At 36.0% G+C, this 23937-nt stretch overlaps 1 protein-coding gene across 2 annotated transcripts; it reads left to right on the top strand.

The window, feature by feature from the left end:
- The first annotated feature begins 4339 nt into the window (after nucleotides 1-4339).
- LOC132267351 (uncharacterized) lies at nucleotides 4340-21793 on the top strand. 2 transcript variants are annotated; one of them, XM_059768516.1, is made up of 10 exons: nucleotides 4340-4781; nucleotides 5790-5910; nucleotides 6408-6493; nucleotides 10352-10769; nucleotides 10869-10969; nucleotides 12650-12716; nucleotides 18935-19042; nucleotides 20281-20742; nucleotides 20980-21052; nucleotides 21536-21793. In XM_059768516.1, the coding sequence occupies exons 1-10, from the start codon at nucleotides 4396-4398 to the stop codon at nucleotides 21769-21771; spliced, it is 2058 nt and encodes a 685-aa protein (XP_059624499.1). In that variant the 5' UTR covers nucleotides 4340-4395; the 3' UTR covers nucleotides 21772-21793. The 2 variants fall into 2 exon arrangements, with proteins under 2 accessions (XP_059624499.1, XP_059624498.1); XM_059768515.1 differs by having other exon boundaries at nucleotides 18815-19042.
- The last annotated feature ends 2144 nt before the right edge of the window (nucleotides 21794-23937 follow it).

Genomic DNA, 23937 nt, shown 5'->3' with positions numbered 1-23937 from the left:
AGCACCACAATTATAAACTGTAACAGTTCGAATCTAGAACAATAAATATGATAAAAGCATGATAAATATCATTTACTCATATTTAACAATGATAAAACAAATTTCATTTGGTTGAATATGAAGTTATGTGCTAAAACGATTGTGCACACAAACGTAATAAGTGTTTTGAAGTGCGCATAAATGGTCCACAACCCCCAAATATGCCCAATGCAAAATACGACATATCAAAACTCAAATTTACCTAAAATGACTTTTAAAGGAAAAACTTAAAACCAACATACATAGATGCATTCAAAAGACTGTTTGGTCCTTGATCAGACTTTATTGATATATAAAGTGACCTAAAGGGTGTGCTTGTGCATACTTTACACATCCAAAAATGAAAATGACATGCTAAAGCATCCAATTTCTTCATTTTTATTTAATTATACATGAAACCAAAAGTACTTAGAAGACAACTTAAAAGTAAATGGCCCTTAACCTCATTTCATACATATTAAATATGTCCTAAAGAGTGTTTCTAAGTATACTTTACATAACATAAGGCATAAATGACATAATGAACCTCGCTAAGTATTACAACTTTATACGTAAAACTTAAATATGCTAACACTTGCATGTGAGCAAAAATATTTTAAAAGTACTCCAAATCAATAAGACAACCTAAGGATGTTGTGCATCCCAAAACCACATTTCCTTACCTGAAACAAATCACATTCAACGGGGTGAGTAACTTACATTACTCGTAGGGAATGAACATGCGTATAACCTAAAGTTTTACAAGTTTTGCAAGTTGATAAAAAAAACAATCCATGGGGTTCATGCCACCTAACGTCTATATCCAAGGTAAGACTAAGGGATCATCCTAAGCTACATACGCGATTGAAACAAAATACGCAAGATATAAGCATACAAGGTATGAGTATGCTAAATGAAATTTAAATATACCGAACACGTATACAAGGTACAAGTATACTAAACGGAGTTGAAAAACACATAAGGTGAGTATACAAGGTACAAGTATACTAAATGGAATTTAAATATACGCGAAGTAAGTATACAAAGTGCAAGTATACTAAATAGGATTTAAATACACACGAAGTAAGTATACAAAGTGCGAGTATACTAAATGGGATTTAAATAAACGTAAAGCAAGTATACAAGTACAAGTATACTAATTGAAATTGAAAACACATACACCAAATTACAGGTTACAAGTAATCAATAATTAACAACTTGGAATTGAATGCGAAATCATGTAGTGGAAAGACTAGAACATGTAGTCTTATGACCAAACAAATTATTCTAAGTAATTACGACCCACAAAATACTACCTAATGTGCACATGTGTAAGTTATTCCGGGTAATTACGACACATAATGTACTACCTAGTGCGCACTCTATGACAAAGGGAGAACTCATATCTCCCGTACTAGAGCCAAACCCTAGCCATCATATAATATATGTCCTTATAAGCTTTCCAAAATCAACAAATGAACCCAAAACTTATACAAAATCAAATAATGTGTAGATCACCTTCCATGCACAAGTAGGGTGAAACCACACAAACCATGTCCTAAGGTTTCAAGTTTACAATGGCATACACCATATCGAATCTTCAATGTGCGATTCGTTACACGCTATAGTGACATTATAATTCAACTAAATCAAATTACCATCAAGTGAGGAACAAGTATTAAATATTCTACAACTTAGCAACAAGCTTCTAAGGTAAATATAGTAGTATACAACAAGGTACATTTCTAGGAATTAACAAGTTATTAAATCAAATAACCTCTATTCACAAGCTACATATGCTTTGAATTTCTAAAGATTAATTAAACCAAGTTACTATCATGCAAGCTACAATTATTAGGGATACAACAATCTAATAATAAGCCTTAAAAGTAATTTCATTATAATTACACAAGATTTCATCAGCACAATAACAAAATCTCTAAAATTTAAAAAGTTAGCAAATGAAATAATTTACTACAACATGTTATACAACATATAAATATATACTAAACATGCTTTCAAATCATAATCACATGATTATACAACAAGACCAAAATCATGATTTAAACATGCAAGCAACATCAAATACATGATTAAATCATTAATACAACAAAATGGAAATTAATGACATAAAATAATTAATTTTCCTATATTTCAAATCTCATCCAAATAATCCCTAATTAATTTATGTCAAAGATCACATCATGATCATTACATATATCAAGTCAAATATTTATTTAAATGAATGAAACACTTAAATAAAAATTAATTAAACTAATTAATTAATTTATCTAGAATTTAAATCAACTTCAAATGACTTCAAAAAATTATATGTCAAAATTCATATCATGGTCAATTTATATATCAAATCAAAAACTTAATTAGATCATTAGAACAATTAAATAGAATTTAATTAAATTAAAATAATTAGATCTCTAGATTTTAAAACAATTCTAAATGATTCCAAATTAATATATGCTAAAGAACAAGTCAAGATCGTTACATATATCAAGTTAAATACCTAATTAAATCAATGGAACCATTAAATAGATTTTAATTAATACGTTTAATTAAAATCTCTAGATTTCAAAACTCATCTAAATATTCTCAAATTAATATATATTAAAGAACAAGTGAAGGTTTAATTTAATATCATGTCTTAAGTTAATTTCACACTAGATACAACTATGTGAATTTGATTTCTCACAAAGAATAATTAAATAAAATTCTAGATTATATACAAAGACATGCATACAATTTATATAAACCTCAAAAACAATTAAGACATCAAGATTGCAAGGCTATAAACATCCCCTACCTTATAAGAGGATTGTTCCTCTTGAATCCAATGGAAGTAAAGGAATTCCAAGAATTCCTTCAAGGGTTTTGTAGAGGAAGATGAGGGGAAGCTTTTGTATTCTAAGTTTTTAGGTCAAAGGTGAGTAGAAGGGAACCAAAACTAAGGTTTTAAGCCTATGTTAAACTTTCTTTCAATGATGGCTAAGAGGTTTTGTGAGGAAGAAACAAAGTTCCACTAACACCCCCCCCCCCCCCCCTCTCTCCACACACACACACACACACACACACAAAAATGTAAGACAAAATTTGGAGCCTGCACTTGTCACGATCTTAAGCATCCATCCTAGGCTTTATCTTAAGCCTACACTTGTCAGTCATCCAAGCCAACAAGTGCAGCTATCCTAGGTCAACAAGTGGGTGAATCCTCACCCTTAACATGTCATCATCCAAGGCTCCCAAGTGTGAACCAATGAGAGTGTGACACTTGTCACACTTTTTTAAAATTACAAAAATGTCATTTTTCAAAATATCTTCTAAATTAAATTGAATAATAATTACTTTCTTTAATTACATTAAAATCTCAAAAATAAAAAATGTTTCCGAAAAAACTATACATCTATGCCCTTTACGAAAAAGTAAGCAATTAACATACTTTTCTACAAAAGTAAAAATACACATATTATGGAAATAAAATATCATGGATGCATGCAAAGCTGAAACCAAATCCGAATACAAAAAGTGAGGTTATGCGAAAGAAAATGAAAATGGGAAAAAGACGAAAAACGAAAATGCCGAAAAAAGAAAGTGTGAAAATGACGCGGTCCTCACAAGGACGTTGTTAATCCAAAAGAAATAGTCTCAAAAACTATTTCCAAGTACTTGAAACAACACAAAGTGACAAAAACCCGAATTCGAAAGGAAAAATTAACGGAAAAAGAAAATTCGTAAAATTTGAGATAATGAAAAGGAAGGAAAATGACCGAATCATTACAAAAAATTTCACTACAATCTTGCTTGGCTAAACGTTTTGCTAAGGTTGTGATGTAGTCCTAATTTAGCACTGCTGGTTTGATTATATTTATTTATTGGAGAACAATTATTATTCACGCATGATTGGTTAAAATGGACTTTGGACATTTGAACCTGCTTTATTTTGAATGTGCTTTCCATTGTTTAGTATTAGGGTTAAACTGGGTTAAGCTGCATTCGAACCTGGCCCTTTCTAACCAAAGAAACTGGAGTTTTTCAATTTTTATTCGCCAATCCGGTTTACCGAAATACTACTTCTGCTTCGTCCCAATAGAATTATCCATTTCGTAAACTACTCGTGTAATTTTGATGTGAGTTACAAGTTTACGAAGTAAACAATTATATTGAAATGGAGGGAGGAAAAAAACTAAAATACCCCTCTGGAGGCAGTTGAACGACGCAGTTCCGAGTTAGCACGGGGACAAAAGCAACACCACACACACACTCGTGGTGAGGAATTAACGGTCTCCAACAGATAAAAGCAAACTACTCAAAATCTCCACTCAACTGAACACTCCGTCACCACACAGAGACACACTCTCTCTATCCATGATAACCTGCAAGGCTTCACACCTGCGCTCTGTATCACTCTCTTTAGACTTCACCTTCAAATCAACATCAACAAACCCTAGATATCTATGTTTTTCAGAGTCTAACCTCTCTCTGCGCAACAATTGCCTTGTCTGCGCTTCCACTGACAGACCCAAATGGAACCCTACAAGTCATTTTGCTTATGGTAACCGACACAGAGCCAAAAACGAATATGCCGACGACGAAGAAGAAGAGAAAAAGGTCCGTTGCGAGGTTGAAGTGATATCGTGGCGGGAACGAAGAATTAAGGCCCAAATTTTGGTTAATGCCAACATTGACTCGGTTTGGGATGCTCTCACCGACTACGAGAGGCTAGCCGATTTCATCCCCAATCTTGTTTCCAGGTAAATTCATAAAAATTGAATCTCTTCTATACCATATATATATATATATAGTTTGTCAAGTTGTCAACATTTTTATTCTCAAGAGGGTCGAATTTGTAGTCATGTTTTGCAACATATTGGTTTAATTGGACCATTTAGATGATAAAATGGGTACTTAAATAGGCATTTGGCAATATGAAATGATAAATGTGCTGCGCTTATTTATTTATTTTTTAAATGCACTCATTTTTTTTATTTTTTTATTTTTTTCTTGAACTCATGGATATAAATGCCCCGTATACTTCATTCTCAATAATTTCACATTCAACGTGGATGTATTTATAAAGAAGTGGAGTGGAGTGCGTTTATGGCAAAAAAAATACAAATATTTAGTAGAAAACACGTGATCTCTTTTTTGGGACTTCCACTTGTGGGGTTGTAGAAAAGAATCACCTTCGAATGGATGTGCACATAGTATTTTGGACTTCCACATAATTTGTTCCTTTTTTCCTTTGCAAGTTCATATATATTTTTCTCTTCCATTGATTTCCAGAAACCAGAAAATGTAGTGCTTAGAACAGAGTTTTTTTGGAGAGCATGAAATTTGATTCTCTCTTAGTAGATTATTCTCCTAACTTTTAGATGGTTTATTTTGAATATTCTTTTTTGTGAAGATTGAAAATTCCATTTGGACTAGAAGAAGCCTGTACTTTACTATGTGAGACAGTTTTCTCAATTTGAAGGTTATATAACAATGTGGTGAAGTAGTGAGCTTCTAACTACTTCATTAGTTGAAAGAGGCTGATTAACTATTATATATATATATATATATATATATATATATATATATATATATATGCATATTATTTTGTATATATGCCAGCCATTCCTCTTCCCCATTTACTTGGTTTTTCAGTATAGTAGGGACTTCTATTATGATTTTTTAATTCAATTTTCCCACTAGTGTATGTTTGTGATAATGATGTTATTATTGTTGTTAACTCAATGTACTGCACACTTGATTTTCAGTGGGACAATTCCATGTCCGCATCCTGGGCGAATATGGTTGGAGCAAAGAGGCTTGCAACAGGCACTATATTGGCACATAGAAGCACATGTTGTGTTGGATCTTCAAGAATTCCCTAATTTGGTAACCATCTTAATCTCAAATACTCCCTCTATCCCCAAAAAAAGTCCACCTTTCCTTATATGTCTTTAGAAAGATGAATAAAGCCAATTGTTGTTCTTTTCCTTTGTCTAATCATTAATGACTACCTATTGTTCCAGTTCCCTTTGTCTTATGATATTTAAGGGTCCCAATTATGGTTGGTTCTCATTCTTCTTTCTTTTCTTCTTGCCGCTACCATTTTTTTTTTGAAAATTGATCTTTATCTCCAGTGATAAATTCAAGGTCTCCTGTACTCCTTCACCTAAACTACGTAATTCGAAAATTTAAATTGATTTCCATTATGTGTGTAGGAACAAGGTTCACCTTTCTTAGTCTGTTTGATGCCTTAGTTAATATATTTGTAACATCTTATGTAGTTTTAAATACATTTCCCAACTCTCTGCTGCATATATTTAAAATTGAGTGTTTTTAGTTATGCATATGTTCATTGTCACTCTAAAAGATTGCTCCTAATTCAGGCTAATGATCGTGAACTCCGTTTTTCGATGGTTGATGGGGATTTTAAGAAGTTTGAAGGAAAATGGTCTTTGAAAACTTGCAAAAGGTAGATACCATGATCTCTGTTTGAATAACATGTTTAACTATGATTGTTGAGTTAATTGTCCTGTATGTGCTCTCTATCTCTCCCTTTTTTTCTCTTTTACATGTTTTAGTTCCAGAAGTGCTGTATATCTAAGTTATTTACTACTGTACTTCTAGAGCACTAAATCCATCCTTTATATATATATATATATATATATATATATATATATATATATATATATATATATAATATTCATTAATATATGGACTTATATGAAATTGGATGGAAAAATACTGCCCTGAACAACCTGTATGATTGAAAATTTCTTATAATTCTTGTCTCGTGAACATTTGATGTATATATTTTTATTTAAATCCAATATGTTTTGGATTATCATCAACATGGTAACAAACAAACACTCGAGAAGAATGAAAAAGAATTTCCATGGTGCTGCTGAAATTGTTCCAAGTATACCACGTGATAAAAATAAGGGTGTTTGCTGAAGAGTAGACCTGTCAATAGACTGGGCTTTGATCCGAATCCAATCCGATAACTCATATATGGATTGAAACATTTAACCTGATACCCCGTTAGAGATCCAACTCCAATAATCCATTAGCTATATAAATCGGATACGGAATATGGGCGATCCCGTCTGATCTGACACCCTATAATATATGATTTTCTTCTTCTGTTATTTTTATTTTGTTCATTTTTTAGTTGTCTTCTCTGGTTTCTCTCTCTTTTCTTTTAACTAACCATTGTTTGTCTCTCTCTTTTGACATTAAATATTTTGAACAAAAAATCACACCCTTAACGGATCTAGCTATCAGACCCGATATCCAATTAATAAAAAAATCGGATATGAACTCATTCATAAATAATTCGTCTGGTTTATCGGATCAGATCAGAAAATAATTGTATCAGAATCGGATTGGATCAAGCCATATCCAGTCCAAATCTGATCCATTTATACGCCTACTTAAGAGGCAGTTGAACTCCCAGCAGAAAAATGGTGTTCAGTTGTGTTTTATATGTCTTTTAACACAAATCTTTTTCTTTTGGTAATGTCTTATTTGGATGTATTTCATTACATGCGAGCCATCATTTTAGGGGTTTTTAAATGAACTCTTTACAAAATTTTATGAGGACTTCCAATTTTGTAGAATCACCATTCTAGAGCAAGCGCCATTTGCTTTAAAATGCCTCAAGGACATTATCCCTTGGTCCATGTTATGTTCAACAGGGTTTCTAACATGCATGTGGCTGTTGCCGAGACAATGACTCTAGAGGAGGAGGAGGCGGCGGCGGAGGGTGAATAGTTTTTAGGCAAGATCAAAAGCTTTTTGTGAAGCTTGGGACTAATCAGGCTGTGGCTTAAGGCTAGCTACACAAAAACAGAGGTTGACTAAGGGCTGTTTTTGGGATAGGTAAGGGTGGATTTGGGTATTCTGTTTTCTAGCGCTAAACAGAGTACGAAGATGGAAATCTAAGTATGCTTGCTCGACAAACAGATTGGTCTTTGGTGTGCAAACAGACCAGAAATCAAACAAGGCACGGAACAATGGTTTGCAAGAAGACAACAAATAAGGAGTTCAAGGGATAGAAATTGCAAACACAAGACACAACGATTTACAAGGTTTGGCACCTGCCAATGTCCTTGCTTCCAAGGGAGCCTCCCGAGGATTCCCAAGTCTCACTATCTCACTTCTCTTTACCAGGTAGAGAAGAAACCTATACACTGGTCCTTTTCTCAGGCTCAGACCAACCTTCTCTTTTCACAGGCTCAGAGATAACCTTACACTTGTTGAGGAGTAGTATCCTTCAGTAGTCAACATATTCCTTTACATCCTCTTTAACGACGATCGCCTTGTTTTGCCATATGCAGTTCTCATAGAAACTCAAGTTCAAAAACAAGATTTTGTTGCATTGTCAAAAGGGTTTCACCATGCAGCGTTGGGGGAGAACCAGAAGGGATTGTAGTGGCTCCCTGCAGCAGTTGGGAGGAGGGACTACCCTCCTTACTGGAAAGGGATCTTCCTCTTGCAGGAATCCTAGTTACCCCGAAATTCTAGCCCAATTCAAATCGCCAAAATTTACATTTTTTTTTCCTTCCTGAATATGGTTATTTTATTAAATAAATATGTACAAAGAATACATTGAAAAGAGAAGAAAGTCTTCTTAACAAAAAACATAGGTACAAATAAACCAGCTACATGAAGTGCAGCCAGCAAAAAATTACCTCATCAAAAAATTACATGAAAATCTTCAAGACATAAACCTAGAAACTGAAGGCAATCAGCAAAGATCTCTCTAGCAATTGCATCAACATCCCTATGCCTGCCTTGATGTAATATCAAGTTCTTCTCCCTCCAAATCTGCCACAGAATAGCATTAAATATATTTCTTGTTACTTTCACTTTCAAATTCAAAGAAGCACTGTAATTAATGAACCAGCCGTTAAGGTCCTGGAAAGAATTCAGCCAATCAAACCCCTCCCAATTAAAAATTCTGAAAAACCATTTCCATAAGCTCTGTGCAAATGAGCATTCCCAAAACAGATGCTCAGTATGGTCATCACCTTCACAACGGAGATAACATATAGAAGCAAGTTTAATACCCCTTCTCTTGAGATTAGCGAATGAAGGTAGACCATCATGCATAATTAGACAAGCTGTGAAAGCATTCCTAGGCCTGCTAAACCAGTTCACTTGTGGAGCCTGTTCCCCATACGGACTTGAAAGTGAAGTTACCATATTTCCACACAATTCTATCTACATTAGTAGTCCTTTGATTAAGAAACAGATTGTGCACTGCAGAAGGCCAAGAATGAGGAATCCCAACTGTCATTCACCGACAAGACAGCAAGTTTAGAATTTCTAGGGAAATCAGTCACTAATCTTCTTGATTAAAATGCTTGAAGAAAAGTCATCTATTAAACCATGGATCATGAAATAATGAGAATGTAGCTCCATTGCGAATCTGAAGGTAAAAATTGACTTTTTTACTTTCTTATAATAAATAAACACAAATGGTTTCTATGTTTATGCCGCCTTCACTATGTTCAATGATCAGCATGCATCTATCTTTACTGGTTGACTAATCTTTATCGTAAGCTGAACTTACCACAAGCTAAAACTTGGTTGGCTCCATGCCTTAATCTGGTATGGGAGGAATTACCCATTGAATGACATTTGCAGAGGATTTGAAAGGGAATCTTATACTATAATGATCTTGAAGTGAAAATACTCAAATTTATAAGATTCTGTTTTTGTTTCCATTAACTATAAAACTTCCACAACCTGATGAGCCAAAAATCCTCAAAAGAGTGTTAAAATTTGAGAAACTCAATTTTTTCCTTTAAGGATCCAGCAGTATCATTTTCATATGTTTGAATTGTTGCGAAATTAAACAGAAAACACATAAAAGAGATCAAAAACACACAACAAGAACACACATATTTTTACTTGGTTCACCCAAAAATAGGGCACGTCCAAGGGATGCAGGGGTTTCATTATGATGATCAAAACGGCACAAGATACAGAGAGTTCAAAATAAATAAATACCCTCACATTAGGGCAACATAACAGGTGTGTAAATTACCAAAATACCCCTGCCAACTTACCATGAAGTTGGATCCGCGGAGTTGGGCCTTGTTGTACAGTATTTATCTGGCTCCACACTATCCATTATGAATAAAGCCAAGATGATTATATATAGTTGCAGGACAATAACTTCCCTTCATTATATTATCAATTTATTATTCTCTGTGTCTTTATGTATCTACTTGTCTAATGTCAATTATTAATATGTGTCTACTGTCACTTAAACCCATTTTTAACATTCCTAATTCTCTCTATTTGTTACTATATTATGCAGGTTGTCAATGACAACTTTATCATATGAAGTTAATGTGATACCTAGGTTCAACTTCCCAGCCATATTCTTGGAGAGGATTATCAGATCAGATCTTCCCGTGAATCTTCAAGCATTGGCTTGTAGAGCTGAAAGAAATTTTCAAGGGAATCAGAATATATCAATGACTGAAAGTTCCTTGGGTACAACATCCATGGCTTTCACTACTTCCGCTAGCATAGACAATGATAATTCTTTGTCAGAGAAGGATAATCTTACTCTTGGTGGGATCATGGAGAGTTATGCTGGCTCTAATTTTGGCCCATTGCCCCCTTCTTCTGGTGAGTTGAACAGTAACTGGGGTGTATTCGGGAAAGTTTGCAAACTTGATAGGCCTTGCATGGTGGATGAAGTTCATCTTCGTAGATTTGATGGCCTATTGGTAATTAATTAATTCTAGACTATTCTCCCTTGTTTTCCTTTTCTAGGGAGAGAAACTTTTGTTTGGCAGTCTCGCTGATAAAATGGTTTTGGGCTGAAGGAAAATGGAGGTGTCCATCGCTGTGTTGTTGCTTGCATAACAGTGAAAGCTCCTGTTCGTGAAGTGTGGAATGTTTTGACTGCTTATGAGCGTCTTCCTGAGTAAGCAAAATATGCTTCCATTTCATGGAACTTTAATCTTTGAGAATGACTGTTGAGAGGACTGAAATAATATGTTATTATTCTGCAACTTCAGAAATTGGAATCTGTGCTCTATCAAAGTTGCTGGTCATGTTACTAGATCCAGTACCATTCCACAATAGCAGTCTGGGAAGACATATCAGAGCTGCTATGTTCTATTAAGTTGTCATTCATTACTTTAGGTGTCTACAAAGAGAAAGGATTAGCGATAGAATAAAATAGTGATTCCTAGTAAAAGAGAGATACTAAATCATAGGAGTATATTCCAGTATGGGTCATTCTTACCTTTAAATAAATTTGCTTTAATACCTCATACACTGAAAAAGAGAAAAAAAGAGGGGAAAAGGAAAAACAAGAAAGTGGATTATACTCAATAGAAAAACCTTGCATTATATCAAGCAGAATCAAATCAAGTCAAGTTTTTCTTTTCATCTTCTACTATTGAAGCAGTTGATAAAAAGCATACATAACATGTAATGTGTGGATAATTGTATCATTTAAAATATTATTTTGGGAAATGGGAATAGTTGAGAAAGAATTAGGACATTATAGTTATAAACCACAATCTTTGCTGCTTGAACGATTGCCCTTTTTTTCGTAGTTAACCATCAGAACAAGCTATTCACAGGTTTTTTTCAAAAGGAAAGCTAGTTATAGGTTTGATACCAATTGATGCAGCATTTGTAAACTTATTAAGCACCAGTATTTATTTATTGGTAGTTTTTTTGTTTGTGTTATATTTTGAATAGTCTGTTACCCATATTTATACCATATGAAACCTGTAATGAGGTGAATAATTGGAGAAGACTGGTACCTAAATACTCGACTGAAAGCTCAAGAAATGACTAGAATAGAATTAAAAATAATATATCTAAGTCCATTTGTTTTATTCAAGCCTCAAATTGAAGTTCATTTTTGGTCCTCCTGGGTAAGAGAGGACCAAAATGTGAAGTTGTCCCAGGAGGACAAAAACGTGATCAGTATGTTCCAGAATGAAAATAAAGCATTTATATAAAGTTTTAAGACTTATGTAGATGTGTAATGCTGAAGACTCAGAAAGTTTGGTCCAAATTATTAACAAAATGCTTTGTTTTTTTTTTGTTTTGTTTGGCGGGGGGGGGGGGGGGGGGGGGGGGGGAAATAACAGATAAAACTATAAAGGGCCATCCTGTGCTTATGAAGTTTATTCCCATGTAGGGTTTTCTCTCTTTACATTATTTCCACTAATCAGTCCTGCTTTATTATACTGTTCCCTTGATAGTTTTTGAATTTTATCAAGTATTTTTGCTTTTCATGTTCATATTTGTGTTCCCTCCTATGTTATTTTCAGCTATCTTAATGATATCTAAGCCTTCTTGCTAATATGATCCTTGAAAACTTTGTATTTTGGCATGAATTTGGATCTTGGATGAATCCTGTATATTACTCATTATGAAAGAATATGAAATAATTAAAAAATCAAAGAAAATTATAACTGAGAGGAAGGCTCTGATTTCAGTTTCATTATACACTTCATTCGATTACTTTGATCCCTGAATTAGAAAATTTTGGAAATTTATGTTCCATATGCGCCTTGCATGCTTTCCCATCAAGTTTTGATTATCTTTCTGATCTTGTTTCCTTATCAATCTAATTTTTCAGGATAGTTCCAAATCTAGCCATCAGTAAGATTATATCACGAGAAAACAACAAAGTTTGCATTCTTCAGGTAAAGTAGGATTTCTGTTATACTGTGAACTGAAACAGTTCTTATTAATTAATTATGAAAAAAATTAAATTACTTATTAGGAACCTTTTCCCTTCTCTCATGGAACTTACTATATATGTTTCATACCTAATTGGCCTACTTGTACTTATCAAATGCGCAAAATAATGCAGCTCAAATACTGTGATGTTGTGGCCCGAATTTGGTGCCAGGTCGCGTTACGACCAGCTTATGACCTGACGACCCGTTAGAGGAAAATTTTTGACCAGTTTTTTGCTCATGGGTTGTGGACCCTAATTAGTCTCTTGTAACCCGATATATAAGGGTGCTTAAGATTTGGAGTGGGAAAGAGAGAGACTTTGAAATTCGTACAAAAACAGAGTGAGGAGTTGAAAACTTATAATCTCTGATTTTACATATAGTGCAAACTTTCGCCGGATCCCAACCGTGGACGTAGGCTATTGCCGAACCACGTATAAATCTTTGTGTGATTTGTTTACTTTTCTGTCACGATACTTGATTTTATCTTGGGTTTGTTGCGTTTGTCATAGCAAACTGGTATTAGAGCTTTCGGTTCAAAGTAGGGATGTTGTCCAAGTTTCTGGAAATCGAGAAATTTAACGACAGAAATGATTTCAACCTATGGCGGGTTAGGATGCAGGCTTCGTTGGTTCAACAAGGGTTATCCAAGGCGTTGAAGGGGAATGATGTACTGCCAGAAAAGATCAAGGACAAAGATGAGGTTATGGAGAAAGCACATAGTACGATTTTGTTGTGCTCGAGTAACGAGGTTCTGCGAGAAGTTGTTGGAGAGACCACGGCGGATGGGTTGTGGCAGAAGTTAGAGTCCCGGTATATGACAAAATATCTTGCGAATCACTTGTATCTAAAGAAGCAGTTGTTCACTCTTTAGATGCACGAAGGTTCGTCTCTAAAAGACCATCTTGATGAGGTAAATAGTATTGATGAAGATCAGGCTATTATTGACCATCTTGAATAATATCGATGTTAAGATAGAGGATGAAGATCAGGCTATTATTCTATTGTGTTCTCCACCGCCCTCATATGAGACCTTTGTCGATACAATGATGTATAGCAGAACTGCTTTGTCCATGGAAGGCGTGAAGGCAACTTGGAATTCTAAGGAGTTGCAGAAAAGGGCGTTTGAGGGCAATACAAAAAGTTCGATAGAGGGGTTATTTGTTAAAGGGAGAACAAATCAGAAGAGAGGGTCTGGCAGTAAAGGTCGTTCTAAGTCTAAGAACAAAACGAAGGTATTAAGATGCTTCATTTGTCACAAGGAAGGGCACTTCAAAAAGGATTGTCGAGAGCGTAAGAAGGGAAAGGTAAAATCTTCCGAAGTTGAAAGTGTGGCTGTTGCAGAGGGTAATGATTCAGATGGTGGTAATGTTCTCACAATTTTAGTTGGCAGCTCTTGCGATGAGTGGATTCTTGAGTCAGGTTGCTAGTTTCATGCTTGTCCAAACAGGGACTGGTTTACCTCTTATCGTTCTATTGATGGAGGGGAAGTTCTGATGGGGAATGATGCGGCATGTAAAGTTATAAGTATCGGTACAGTTCGAATCAAGATATATGACGGCATAGTGAGGGCACTGACTGATGTTAGGCATGTACCAGAACTGAGAAAGAATTTGATTTCCCTGGGTACGCTGGATTCCATCGGGTGAACTTATAAGGTTGGAGGTAGAGTCATTCGGGTTTTCAATGGTGCTCTTGTGGTGATGAAAGGACTAATGAAGCATGGTTTATATGCTTTGTAGGGTAACACAATCACAGGTTCAATTGTTGTATCATCCTCAGATCCGGATTCAGATACTACCAGATTGTGGCATATGCGGCTTAGGCATATGAGTGAGAGGGGGATGGATGTTGAGTAAGCAGGGTTTACTTGGTGGTCAGAAAAATGGGAAACTGGATTTTTGTGAGAATTGTGTCTTTGGGAAGCAGTGTAGAGTGAAGTTTAGTATAGGAATTCATAGAACCAAGGGTGCGGTGGATTATATTCATTCTGATCTCCCTCTCAGGTTATTTCATATGGTGGTGGTAGATATATGATGACGCTGATTGATGACTTTTCTCAGAAAGTTTGGGTTATATTATGAAGCACAAGAATGAGGCTTTTGTTACATTCAAGCAGTGGAAGACCTTGGTTGAGAAGCAGATAGGAAAACAGGTCGATCGCTTGAGGACAGACAATGGCTTGGAATTTTGTGATGGAGAATTTAATGAGTTCTACAAGACTCACTGGATTATGAGACACCACACAGTGAGGAAGACTCTGCAGCAGAATGGAGTTGCAGAACGGATGAACAGAACACTATTGGAGAGGGCACAGGGTATGCTGTCCAATGCAAGGTTAGACAAAGCGTTTTGGACTGAAGCTGTTTCTACAACTAGTTACTTGGTGAACCGGTCTCCATCGACTGTAAGACTCTAGAGGAGGTATGGTATAATTCTCCTACTAGTTATAGTAATCTAAGAATATTTGGGTATCTGGCACATGCTCATGTGAATGAGGGGAAGCTTGAACTGAGGGCTAAGAAATGGATATTTCTTGGTTACTAGCCTGGGGTCAAGGGATACAAATTATGGTACCCAGAGGCTTTAGGAAAGAAGATACTTGTTAGCAGGGATGTGACCTTTCATGAGTCTGCAATGTTTACTCCCCATAAGGAGGTAGTTGATTCAAGGAAAGCTCAGGGTGTCAGTGAGCAGGTGGAGAATTGTAGAGGTTCAGTTAGAGGATAGTCCTGTTCGATCGACTCACAAGCAGGTGCAGTTTCGGGCCGAGGGAGATGCACAGTTATAACAGTATAGTGTGGCTAGAGACAGGCCTAAGAGGGATATTAGGCCACCTGAGAAGTATGGGTTTTCACATGCTGATTCGGTTGCTTATGCACTTAGTGTGGTAGAGGATATTGATGAGCCGTGTACTTATCATGAGGCCATCACAGGTGGAGAGTCAGCACCGTGGTCTGTTGCCACGAGTGAGGAGATTGAGTCTCTTCATAAGAACCAGACTTGGGAGCTAGTTAAGAAGCCTAAGGGCGATTGGGGGCTGTAAATAGGTCTTTAAGAAGGAAGGAAGGAATTCTAGGGGTGGAAGATGCGAGGTACAAGGCACGCTTGGTGGTGAAGGGCTATACACAGAGGGAAAGGCACGCTTGGTGGTGAAGGGCTATACACAGAGAGAAGGGGTGGATTTCAATGAAGTGTTTTCTCCTGTGGCGAAACATAGCTCAATCTGGGTGTTACTTGCTGTGGTTGCTCTGCATGACTTGGAGCTTGAGCAACTTGATGTCAAGACTGCTTTGTTGCATGGTGAGTTGGAAGAGCAGATTTATATGCATCAGCCTGAGGGGTTTGAGATTCTGGGAAAGGAAGATCATGTTTGCCTATTGAAGAGGTCCTTGTATGGGCTAAAACAGTCTCCTGGATAGTGGTACAAGCAATTTGACACCTTTATGTTTGGGAATGGCTACTGTAGGAGTACATTTGACAGTTGTGTGTATCACAGAAAGCTCTCAGATGGTTCGTATTTATATTTGTTGCTGTATGTTGATGACATGTTGATAGCTTGCAAGAACATGTCTGAAATCAACATGTTGAAGGCTCGGTTTAGTGGTGAATTTGAGATGAAGGATCTTGGTGTTGCAAAGAGGTTATTGGGTATGGAAATTCATAGGGACAGAGGAGAGGGCAGATTGTATTTGTCACAGAAGAAATACATTGAGAAGGTACTGGAACGCTTCAGTATGCAGGCATCAAAGCCAGTGAATACTCCATTGGCTGTCCATTTTAGATTTTCAGCACGATTGTCACCACATACCGAGGAGGAGGTGGAGCACAGGTATCGTGTTTCTTATTTTAGTGAAGTTGGTAGCTTTATGTATGCTATGGTGTGCACTAGGCCAGACATTTCACATGCAGTTAGTGTAGTGAACTGATACATGGATAGACCTGGCAAGGTCCATTGGTAAGCTGTGAAGTGGATATACGATACTTGCGAGGTACTGCAGATGTTAGGTTAGTCTATGGTAGAGGTAGTGACGTGTGGGAGTGTTGCTGGATATGTTGATTCGGATCTTGTTGGAGATCTTGATAGAAGAGGTCCTTGACAGGGTATGTCGTCACTCTTTGTGGGAGTGTGATCAGTTGGAAGGCGACTTTGCAGCCCGTAGTTGCGTTGTCTACTACTGAGGTTGAGTACATGGTAGCTAGAGATGCATTGAAGAAAGTTATATGGTTGAGAGGCTTGGTCGGTGATTTGGGCTTGCAGCAGGATGATTTTACTGTGTTTTGCGACAGTTAGAGTGCCACACATATGATTAAAAATCAGATGTTCCATGAGAGGACCAAGCACATTGATGTCAGGTTTCACTTCATAAGGTTTGGAGTGGGAAAGAGAGAGAGACTGAAATTCGTACAGAAACAGAGTGGGGCTGAAAACTTGTAACCTCCGATTTTATACATAGTGAAAACTTTTGTCGGATCCCAACCATGGACATAGGCTGTTGCCGAACCACGTATAAATCTGTATTCTTTGTGTGGTGTGTTCACTTTTTTGTCGTGATTCTTGATTTTATCTTGGGTTTGTTGCGTTTGTCATAACAAATACAATTAAAATTAATAGGGTTTTTCGTAAAGAAGCAATGAGGAAGAAAAGAATAAAGTTTGCATTAGAGCAGAAATTGGTGCAACTACTTGGGGACTCGCCCAACCAAAGGTTGAAATTCATTCACCAGTTAGAGGACCATCAACTTTATACGGCTCATAGGCTCTTCTGAAACACAAAATTGACCCACTGTCCTACTTTTTTATTTCTTAATATTCATTCAAATTCGGGAGTTTCACTCTGCAAAAGTGGATAGTTGATATAGTCCGATTTCTTATTCACCTAGAGGAGTGTCAACAGGTCAACTAGCTTCTTTTCACGAATAATTATATTTTAGGTTTATTTAAAACTTTAAATTAAATAAATTGCTCAACAATCCAACCACAAAATAGAGTAAAGCAAGTAAGGAAAGAAAACACCAAATTTTTATGTGGAAAACCTCAACAAGGAAAAACGACTAGACCATTGTCCAGAGCAATGCAATCCACTACATCGAAGAAAAGTTACACGAACTATGCTCATACTCACAAGAGCCCAGTTGTTGAAGACTTCAGATTCACTACTACAATCTCCCAAACAAGCTGCTGACTGTTGAACATGATTGCTCAATGAACAATCCTCCCTCTTCTCATTTAATCCTCCAATGTCAACTTCAAGTAGAATGATTTGAAATATGCATTTTCAGTTGATTTTGAACAATCACAATGAAGCTCCTTGCTCTCACTAAATCAAAATTATTCATAAAGGGTATCTAATGAATTTCCTACTTAAGAATTAAGAAATCTTTTAAATTCATAAAAAATTAGGGTTTTTGGATACCTAGGTGTACACTCCCTTTTCTGCAATTTTTTCACACTAAAGTCCTGTATTTATTGTTGTCATAATCTATCCTCTAGTTAAGAGTCCAGCGTGAATTCAAATCATTGAGGAATCGGGATTTTCTGTCAAGCTTGTACCAGTGTAAGAAAAAGCTCCACTGGTGAAAGTTGATTCTGTTCGATATTGAACTGGTTGCAAGGAAAAGCTCCACTGGTGCAATTCGATTCTAGTCAAAGTTAAACTGGACAAAGAAAGCTTCCTCTGGTACAACTTCATTCTGGTCAAAATAGTAACTTTTCAAGTTCAATATATTGCCAGTAGAGTTCCTGACCATCTCATCTGGTATGAAAGCCTCACCTACTCGTTGATGTTCCTGGACTCGTCTAATTTTGGGTCAATATGTTACTAGCGAAGTATAATAACAATGAACAACTTTTCTTTTTTTCCGTATCCTTTTTCATGAAAATTCATACCATTTTCTTATTTTTTCTTGTGTGTGTATTAATTTCCTTACAATAGTATAATATACTGAAAATGATTCAATTCACTATATCCCATTGAAGCTAAACTGTGAGCCATACTCCACTCTTAAGACAGTGGATCCTGTTAAAACTTAGAGGAGCTTATATTTTTATCAAATTTTCAGGAAGGATGCAAGGGCCTATTGTATATGGTGCTCCATGCACGAGTTGTCCTAGATTTGTGTGAACATGTTGAACAGGAGATTAGTTTCAAACAAGTTGAAGGGGACTTTGACTCATTTCAGGGAAAATGGCTTCTGGAGCAACTTGGGAATCATCATACACTATTGAAGTACACAGTAGAATCAAGAATGCACAAGAATTCCTTCCTTTCTGAAGCTATCATGGAAGAGGTTCGTAGCATTTTTTATATTGTAGACCTACACTTTGAGATTTGCACTCTATGTGGTAGTCTATTTTTTATGTTGATATTTGGAGAATATGTTAAATTGTTAATAAATTTAAAGGCTGTACCGTTGGAGGATCTCTCTTAATGGCTCTATAGAGTAAAGTGTCTGGTTATCGAAGGTATATTTATTCACTATGTTAGGATATATAGTCATGTCTTGGCATAATACTCATCGAAACATACTTGTATTGAGTGTCAGAGTGCCGTTGAGTTGATCAACGAACATCAGTTGAAGACAAGTCAAACACAGAATAAAAGGAAGATGGATGTTCAATCACTTGGAAGTTGGATAGGTTATAGGTAATGAACTTAGATTGACCTTAGGGTAGCCTATTTTAATAATGGGTTAGGGCTAAACATGCTTTGAAAATATTTTAAAGTAAATTGGGTTTCCAAAACTAAGACAGAAATGAGTTTTTATGGAAATTAGACTTAGAACCAGAATCCAGAAAGATTCAATTGATTGAGAATACTGTTGATTGATTGGCAGAATTTCAATATGCTCATCGATCGCTGGAGGATTATTTAGAGAGGCTCGATTGATTGAGACACTTGAACCCAAAAACATCAAGAGTAAGTTTTGGGGTTTTTATATATTTCTACGGTCGGCTATGTTCTTCATATATTCTATCTAGCAACCACGTACTTTATACTTGGGTGATTTAATACACATCAAGGATGCTAAGAAATCAATTTTGCTACAATCAACTGATACAACAGAGTACAGAGAAGAAGAACAATCAATTGAGGAGCATGTTCATGGAATCGAAAGTTGTAGACAGATCAAAAGAATGATGTAGAGATCTTTGAAGGCTGAAGATTTGGTATTCTACTTAGTTAGAGATTAGATAAGAGTCCGACCACTGAATTGTGACCTGGTTCTACATCTCTTTGTGTATAGTGGATTGTTCTTGGTCTGGCAAGGTTCCATGATTTTTTACTCTCTTATGAGGATTTTTCATTTAAATTTCCCTCTCTTGCTCTCTCCTTACTTTCATTTTGTTTATTCATTGCTAAAGAGAGCAGAATGACAGTATGCCCACTAAGAAAATATTTGTCACTTGTGCATAGATTAGCTGTAGATTCTAACTCTGTTTTTTTTTTTTTTTTTTTTTCTTTTTTTCTTTTTTTTTTTGGCAGGCTTTGAATTACTTTGTTAATGCTGAACTCTTTGTTCCTTAGGTCATATATGAAGATCTCCCATCAAACTTATGTGCAATTCGGGATTATATTGAAAAAAGAGAAGCAGAAAAGTGTATGGAAACAAGCGATCTTGGGTTATATTCGGAGGAGAAAAATGCTTTGACTAATAATGACAGATATGCTGATTGTAGTTGGCCAGCTGTGAAGATTTCTGATTGCAATGGTCCACATTCATCCAAACGAAGACCCAGGGTGCCAGGCTTGCGGAGAGATATTGAAATTCTTAAAGCTGAACTCCTGACCTTTATTTCAGAATATGGGCAGGAAGGGTTTATGCCCATGAGAAAGCAACTTCGAAACCATGGAAGAGTAGATATTGAGAAGGCAATCACACGCATGGGCGGATTTAGAAGAATCGCGTCATTGATGAATCTTTCCCTTGCTTATAAACACCGCAAACCAAAGGGTTATTGGGATAATCTTGAAAATTTGCAAGAAGAGGTAAGCTGAAGTACATCATTCTAGTTTATGTATGAACTCTTCATTTCATCATACATTTCAAAACAACCATTTGTCAAGAATAAATTGCTTGTGGCCTAATGATAAAAGGAAATCCAAGTGCATACGCCTTTAATTAAAAGTCTAGTTAATATCCAAAGAAGTGCTATTTTGTGATTATAATTTATTCTGAACTTAACTATGGTGATGTTTTTATAAGTGGTCCTCTCTATGTTGCAGATAAGTAGGTTCCAAAGGAGCTGGGGAATGGACCCTTCGTATATGCCCAGTCGAAAATCTTTTGAGCGTGCAGGTGCATAAAATAATTTTCCATCTATTTTTATTGTAGTAATGCTTTCTGTATATTCACTTTAGGCAGCATCATTTGCATTGGCTTTTTCTTGCTTATTAAATTAACAGCTGGGGGATCCTCCAAACTATTATGTCACTATACCGAATGATTTGCAATCTTCCATTAGCAAAACACAAAAATCTAAACCATGCTTTTATGTCAACACTTTTTGCTAACCACTCAAAAGCAGGTCTGCAGAATTTTGTGCAAGTCGATTGGGAATTAAAAACCAAAGTGTAGAGTAAATTTAAACGAAGTTGTAGGCAATGTCCTTAACCTCATATTTGGCCTTCCTGGAGTAATAATATTAAAAATCCATATGAGCTCAAAAGCAAAATGGAGCTTTTGGTGTGTGTCCTCTGATAAACTTGAAGAAGTACAATTGGAGGTACAAAGTGAATGGTTTGACATTATTCCTTTTCTTTTTCATTTTCCTCTTTACAGGTCGCTACGACATTGCACGTGCATTGGAGAAATGGGGGGGCCTACATGAAGTTTCTCGCCTTCTATCGCTTAAGGTGAGGCACCCTAACAGGCAGGCAAAGTTTGCCAATGATAAGAAAAATGATTATGTGGCATCTGGTGATGAAGAGAAAACACCATTGAAACCTTATGTCTCTCAAGATACACAGAAGTGGCTCATGAAATTAAAGGATTTGGACATTAATTGGGTTGAATAAAATTCTAAACTTTATTTGTCTATATCTTTCTCTCGTGGTAATTTTGAAGGTCTGTTGATGAATGTGGCATTTCTTTTAACCTAATCCATTTGTTTTGTGGTTGATGAGTGAATTTTAGAACAAAGTGATGCGGGATGGTTAGGGCTGCTTTGATTCTGATTTGATAGAGAGAATGAGAAGAGGAGAAGAGAAGAGCAAGAAGTAGGGGAAGAGGAGAAGAAAAAATGGAAAGATGTATCTCTAATCAGCACAATTCAATATTCAATAATCATAAAAAGCCCTACTAAAACCCTACCTGCAAATATAAAAATCTAGAATATAATATTACTAAAGCATCTTTGAGATTAAAACATTACTAAAAGAATAATAAAAAATGAAATAATTGACGAAAAATTGTTGACCTATGTTCCACTGCATGAAATTGGATGAAATTGGAGCCTTAGAATTGGAATAGGTGGAATTTGAGAAAAGTTTTAGTTCAAAGTCATAGAAAATTGAACCAAAATTTTTTCCAACTTCCATTCCGAGCCTTCAATTCTATGCAATAGAACATAACCGTGTGATTTTTCCAATAATAGATGTGGATCACTTGCACTTCAAGCTCTTGAGTTGTAACGACTTGAATCCGGAGGATTCGAATCATGAATGGGCAAAGAAAACGAATCCGGGTCTTTGTCCGGACCCGAGGCCATATTAGGGGTAAAATGGTCATCTCATGTAAGGGAGAAGGATAAATTGACTTTGAACAAGTCTAATGAAGTAGTTCAATTCATTTTAATCATTATATAACCTTCCAAGAGATTCTAAGGGCTATAGACTTGGTTTCCCACAAATACGCATTCTTGGTTTGAACGATTTCTCGATATTGTCTCTCTAAAAAATGAATATCTCTTGGTAGGATTGGAATCTGAGAATGAGATTGGTACTATTGAAAAGCTGGTGAAAAATGCTTCAATTTGGGCTCAAGAATGACCTTATTTGAATTTAAAATGAGTAAGTTATTACTGTTACAAAATCGGGTTCCAAAAAAGACCAATAGAAAAATAGAGGTGCGAGCGCTCGGCTCTCTGGTGAACCGTAAAATTAGCTCCCTAAAGTTAGTTCCTATGGTTAGGGATGATAGTGGGGTGTCCAAATGCACCCAAATGAATGCGAATAACTCGGAAATAGTCGATTTGACTACTTGAAACTTCGAATGAGCTAAATGGACCTTCATAAGGTTAAATCTTATGTTATAACTTCCCCAAATACATGAATAATGACTACATGGAGGTGCCTAGGTCAATAATTTACATCACACAATTTAAACGTGTTCAATTAAAGGAAATTAACGAATTAAGCCTTTATTCATGTGAATACATGACAAAACATCCTTCATACTACCTAATGAATTCAATTATATCATTGTATACTTCAAAATAAGTTCAAATTAGATCATTGAAATACAATTCATCATATACATCAAAATATGCACAAATACATGGTCTAAAGGCGAGTTTGTGGATCCTCCTTTACTTCTTTATCAATTCCTGAAAAAATGTTAATAATGGGATGAGCACGACGGCTTAGTAAAGAAAACTTAAAGTACACTTCTTATAATTCCGTAAGCCACACCCCAATGAAGGGAATCAAGAAAACGGGATTGTGACGGCCCTGGTTTTTCAAGCCAGTGTGTCCTGTGATGAATTGAAGATTGACCCGATAACGGATCTAGATGCGGAAGCAAGAAAATAAGACAACGGTCTCTCAATGCACAACACATCTCTAAGACACTTTGATGACCTTCCATGAAGTCGTAGAATTTAATGAGAACTGACGCAGAAACAAAAGATTGGAAATATAACAAATAAGCCCCAGGGGCAAAATAGTCATTTCTGAAAATATAAAATCGGGTGCTACCGATCACACCACTAGGACGACAGCGAAAAATTAATCAAGTTAGACTCAAGAATCACTTGATTCGGAGTCCGGATGGAAGAGAAAAGTCAAAACAAAGTTTTGACGTCGCCGCGGCCGTGAATAGTGTTTTGACAACAATGAATAGTAACATGGGCAAAATGCTGAAATCGTGTACCGTTTTGAGGCACTAAACGACTTTTGCTGGAAAAACACGAAGAAGAAACCCTGCTCAAAATAATTTTTTCAAGCTGACCAAGTCGAAAGAAA

Source organism: Cornus florida, unplaced genomic scaffold (assembly GCF_030987335.1).
Source record: "Cornus florida cultivar Cherokee Brave unplaced genomic scaffold, ASM3098733v1 CherokeeBrave_3.0.0_Hap2_Chr07, whole genome shotgun sequence".
In the NCBI taxonomy this organism is placed as follows: Eukaryota; Viridiplantae; Streptophyta; class Magnoliopsida; order Cornales; family Cornaceae; genus Cornus; species Cornus florida.
This window is presented reverse-complemented; position numbering and strand designations above follow the sequence as displayed.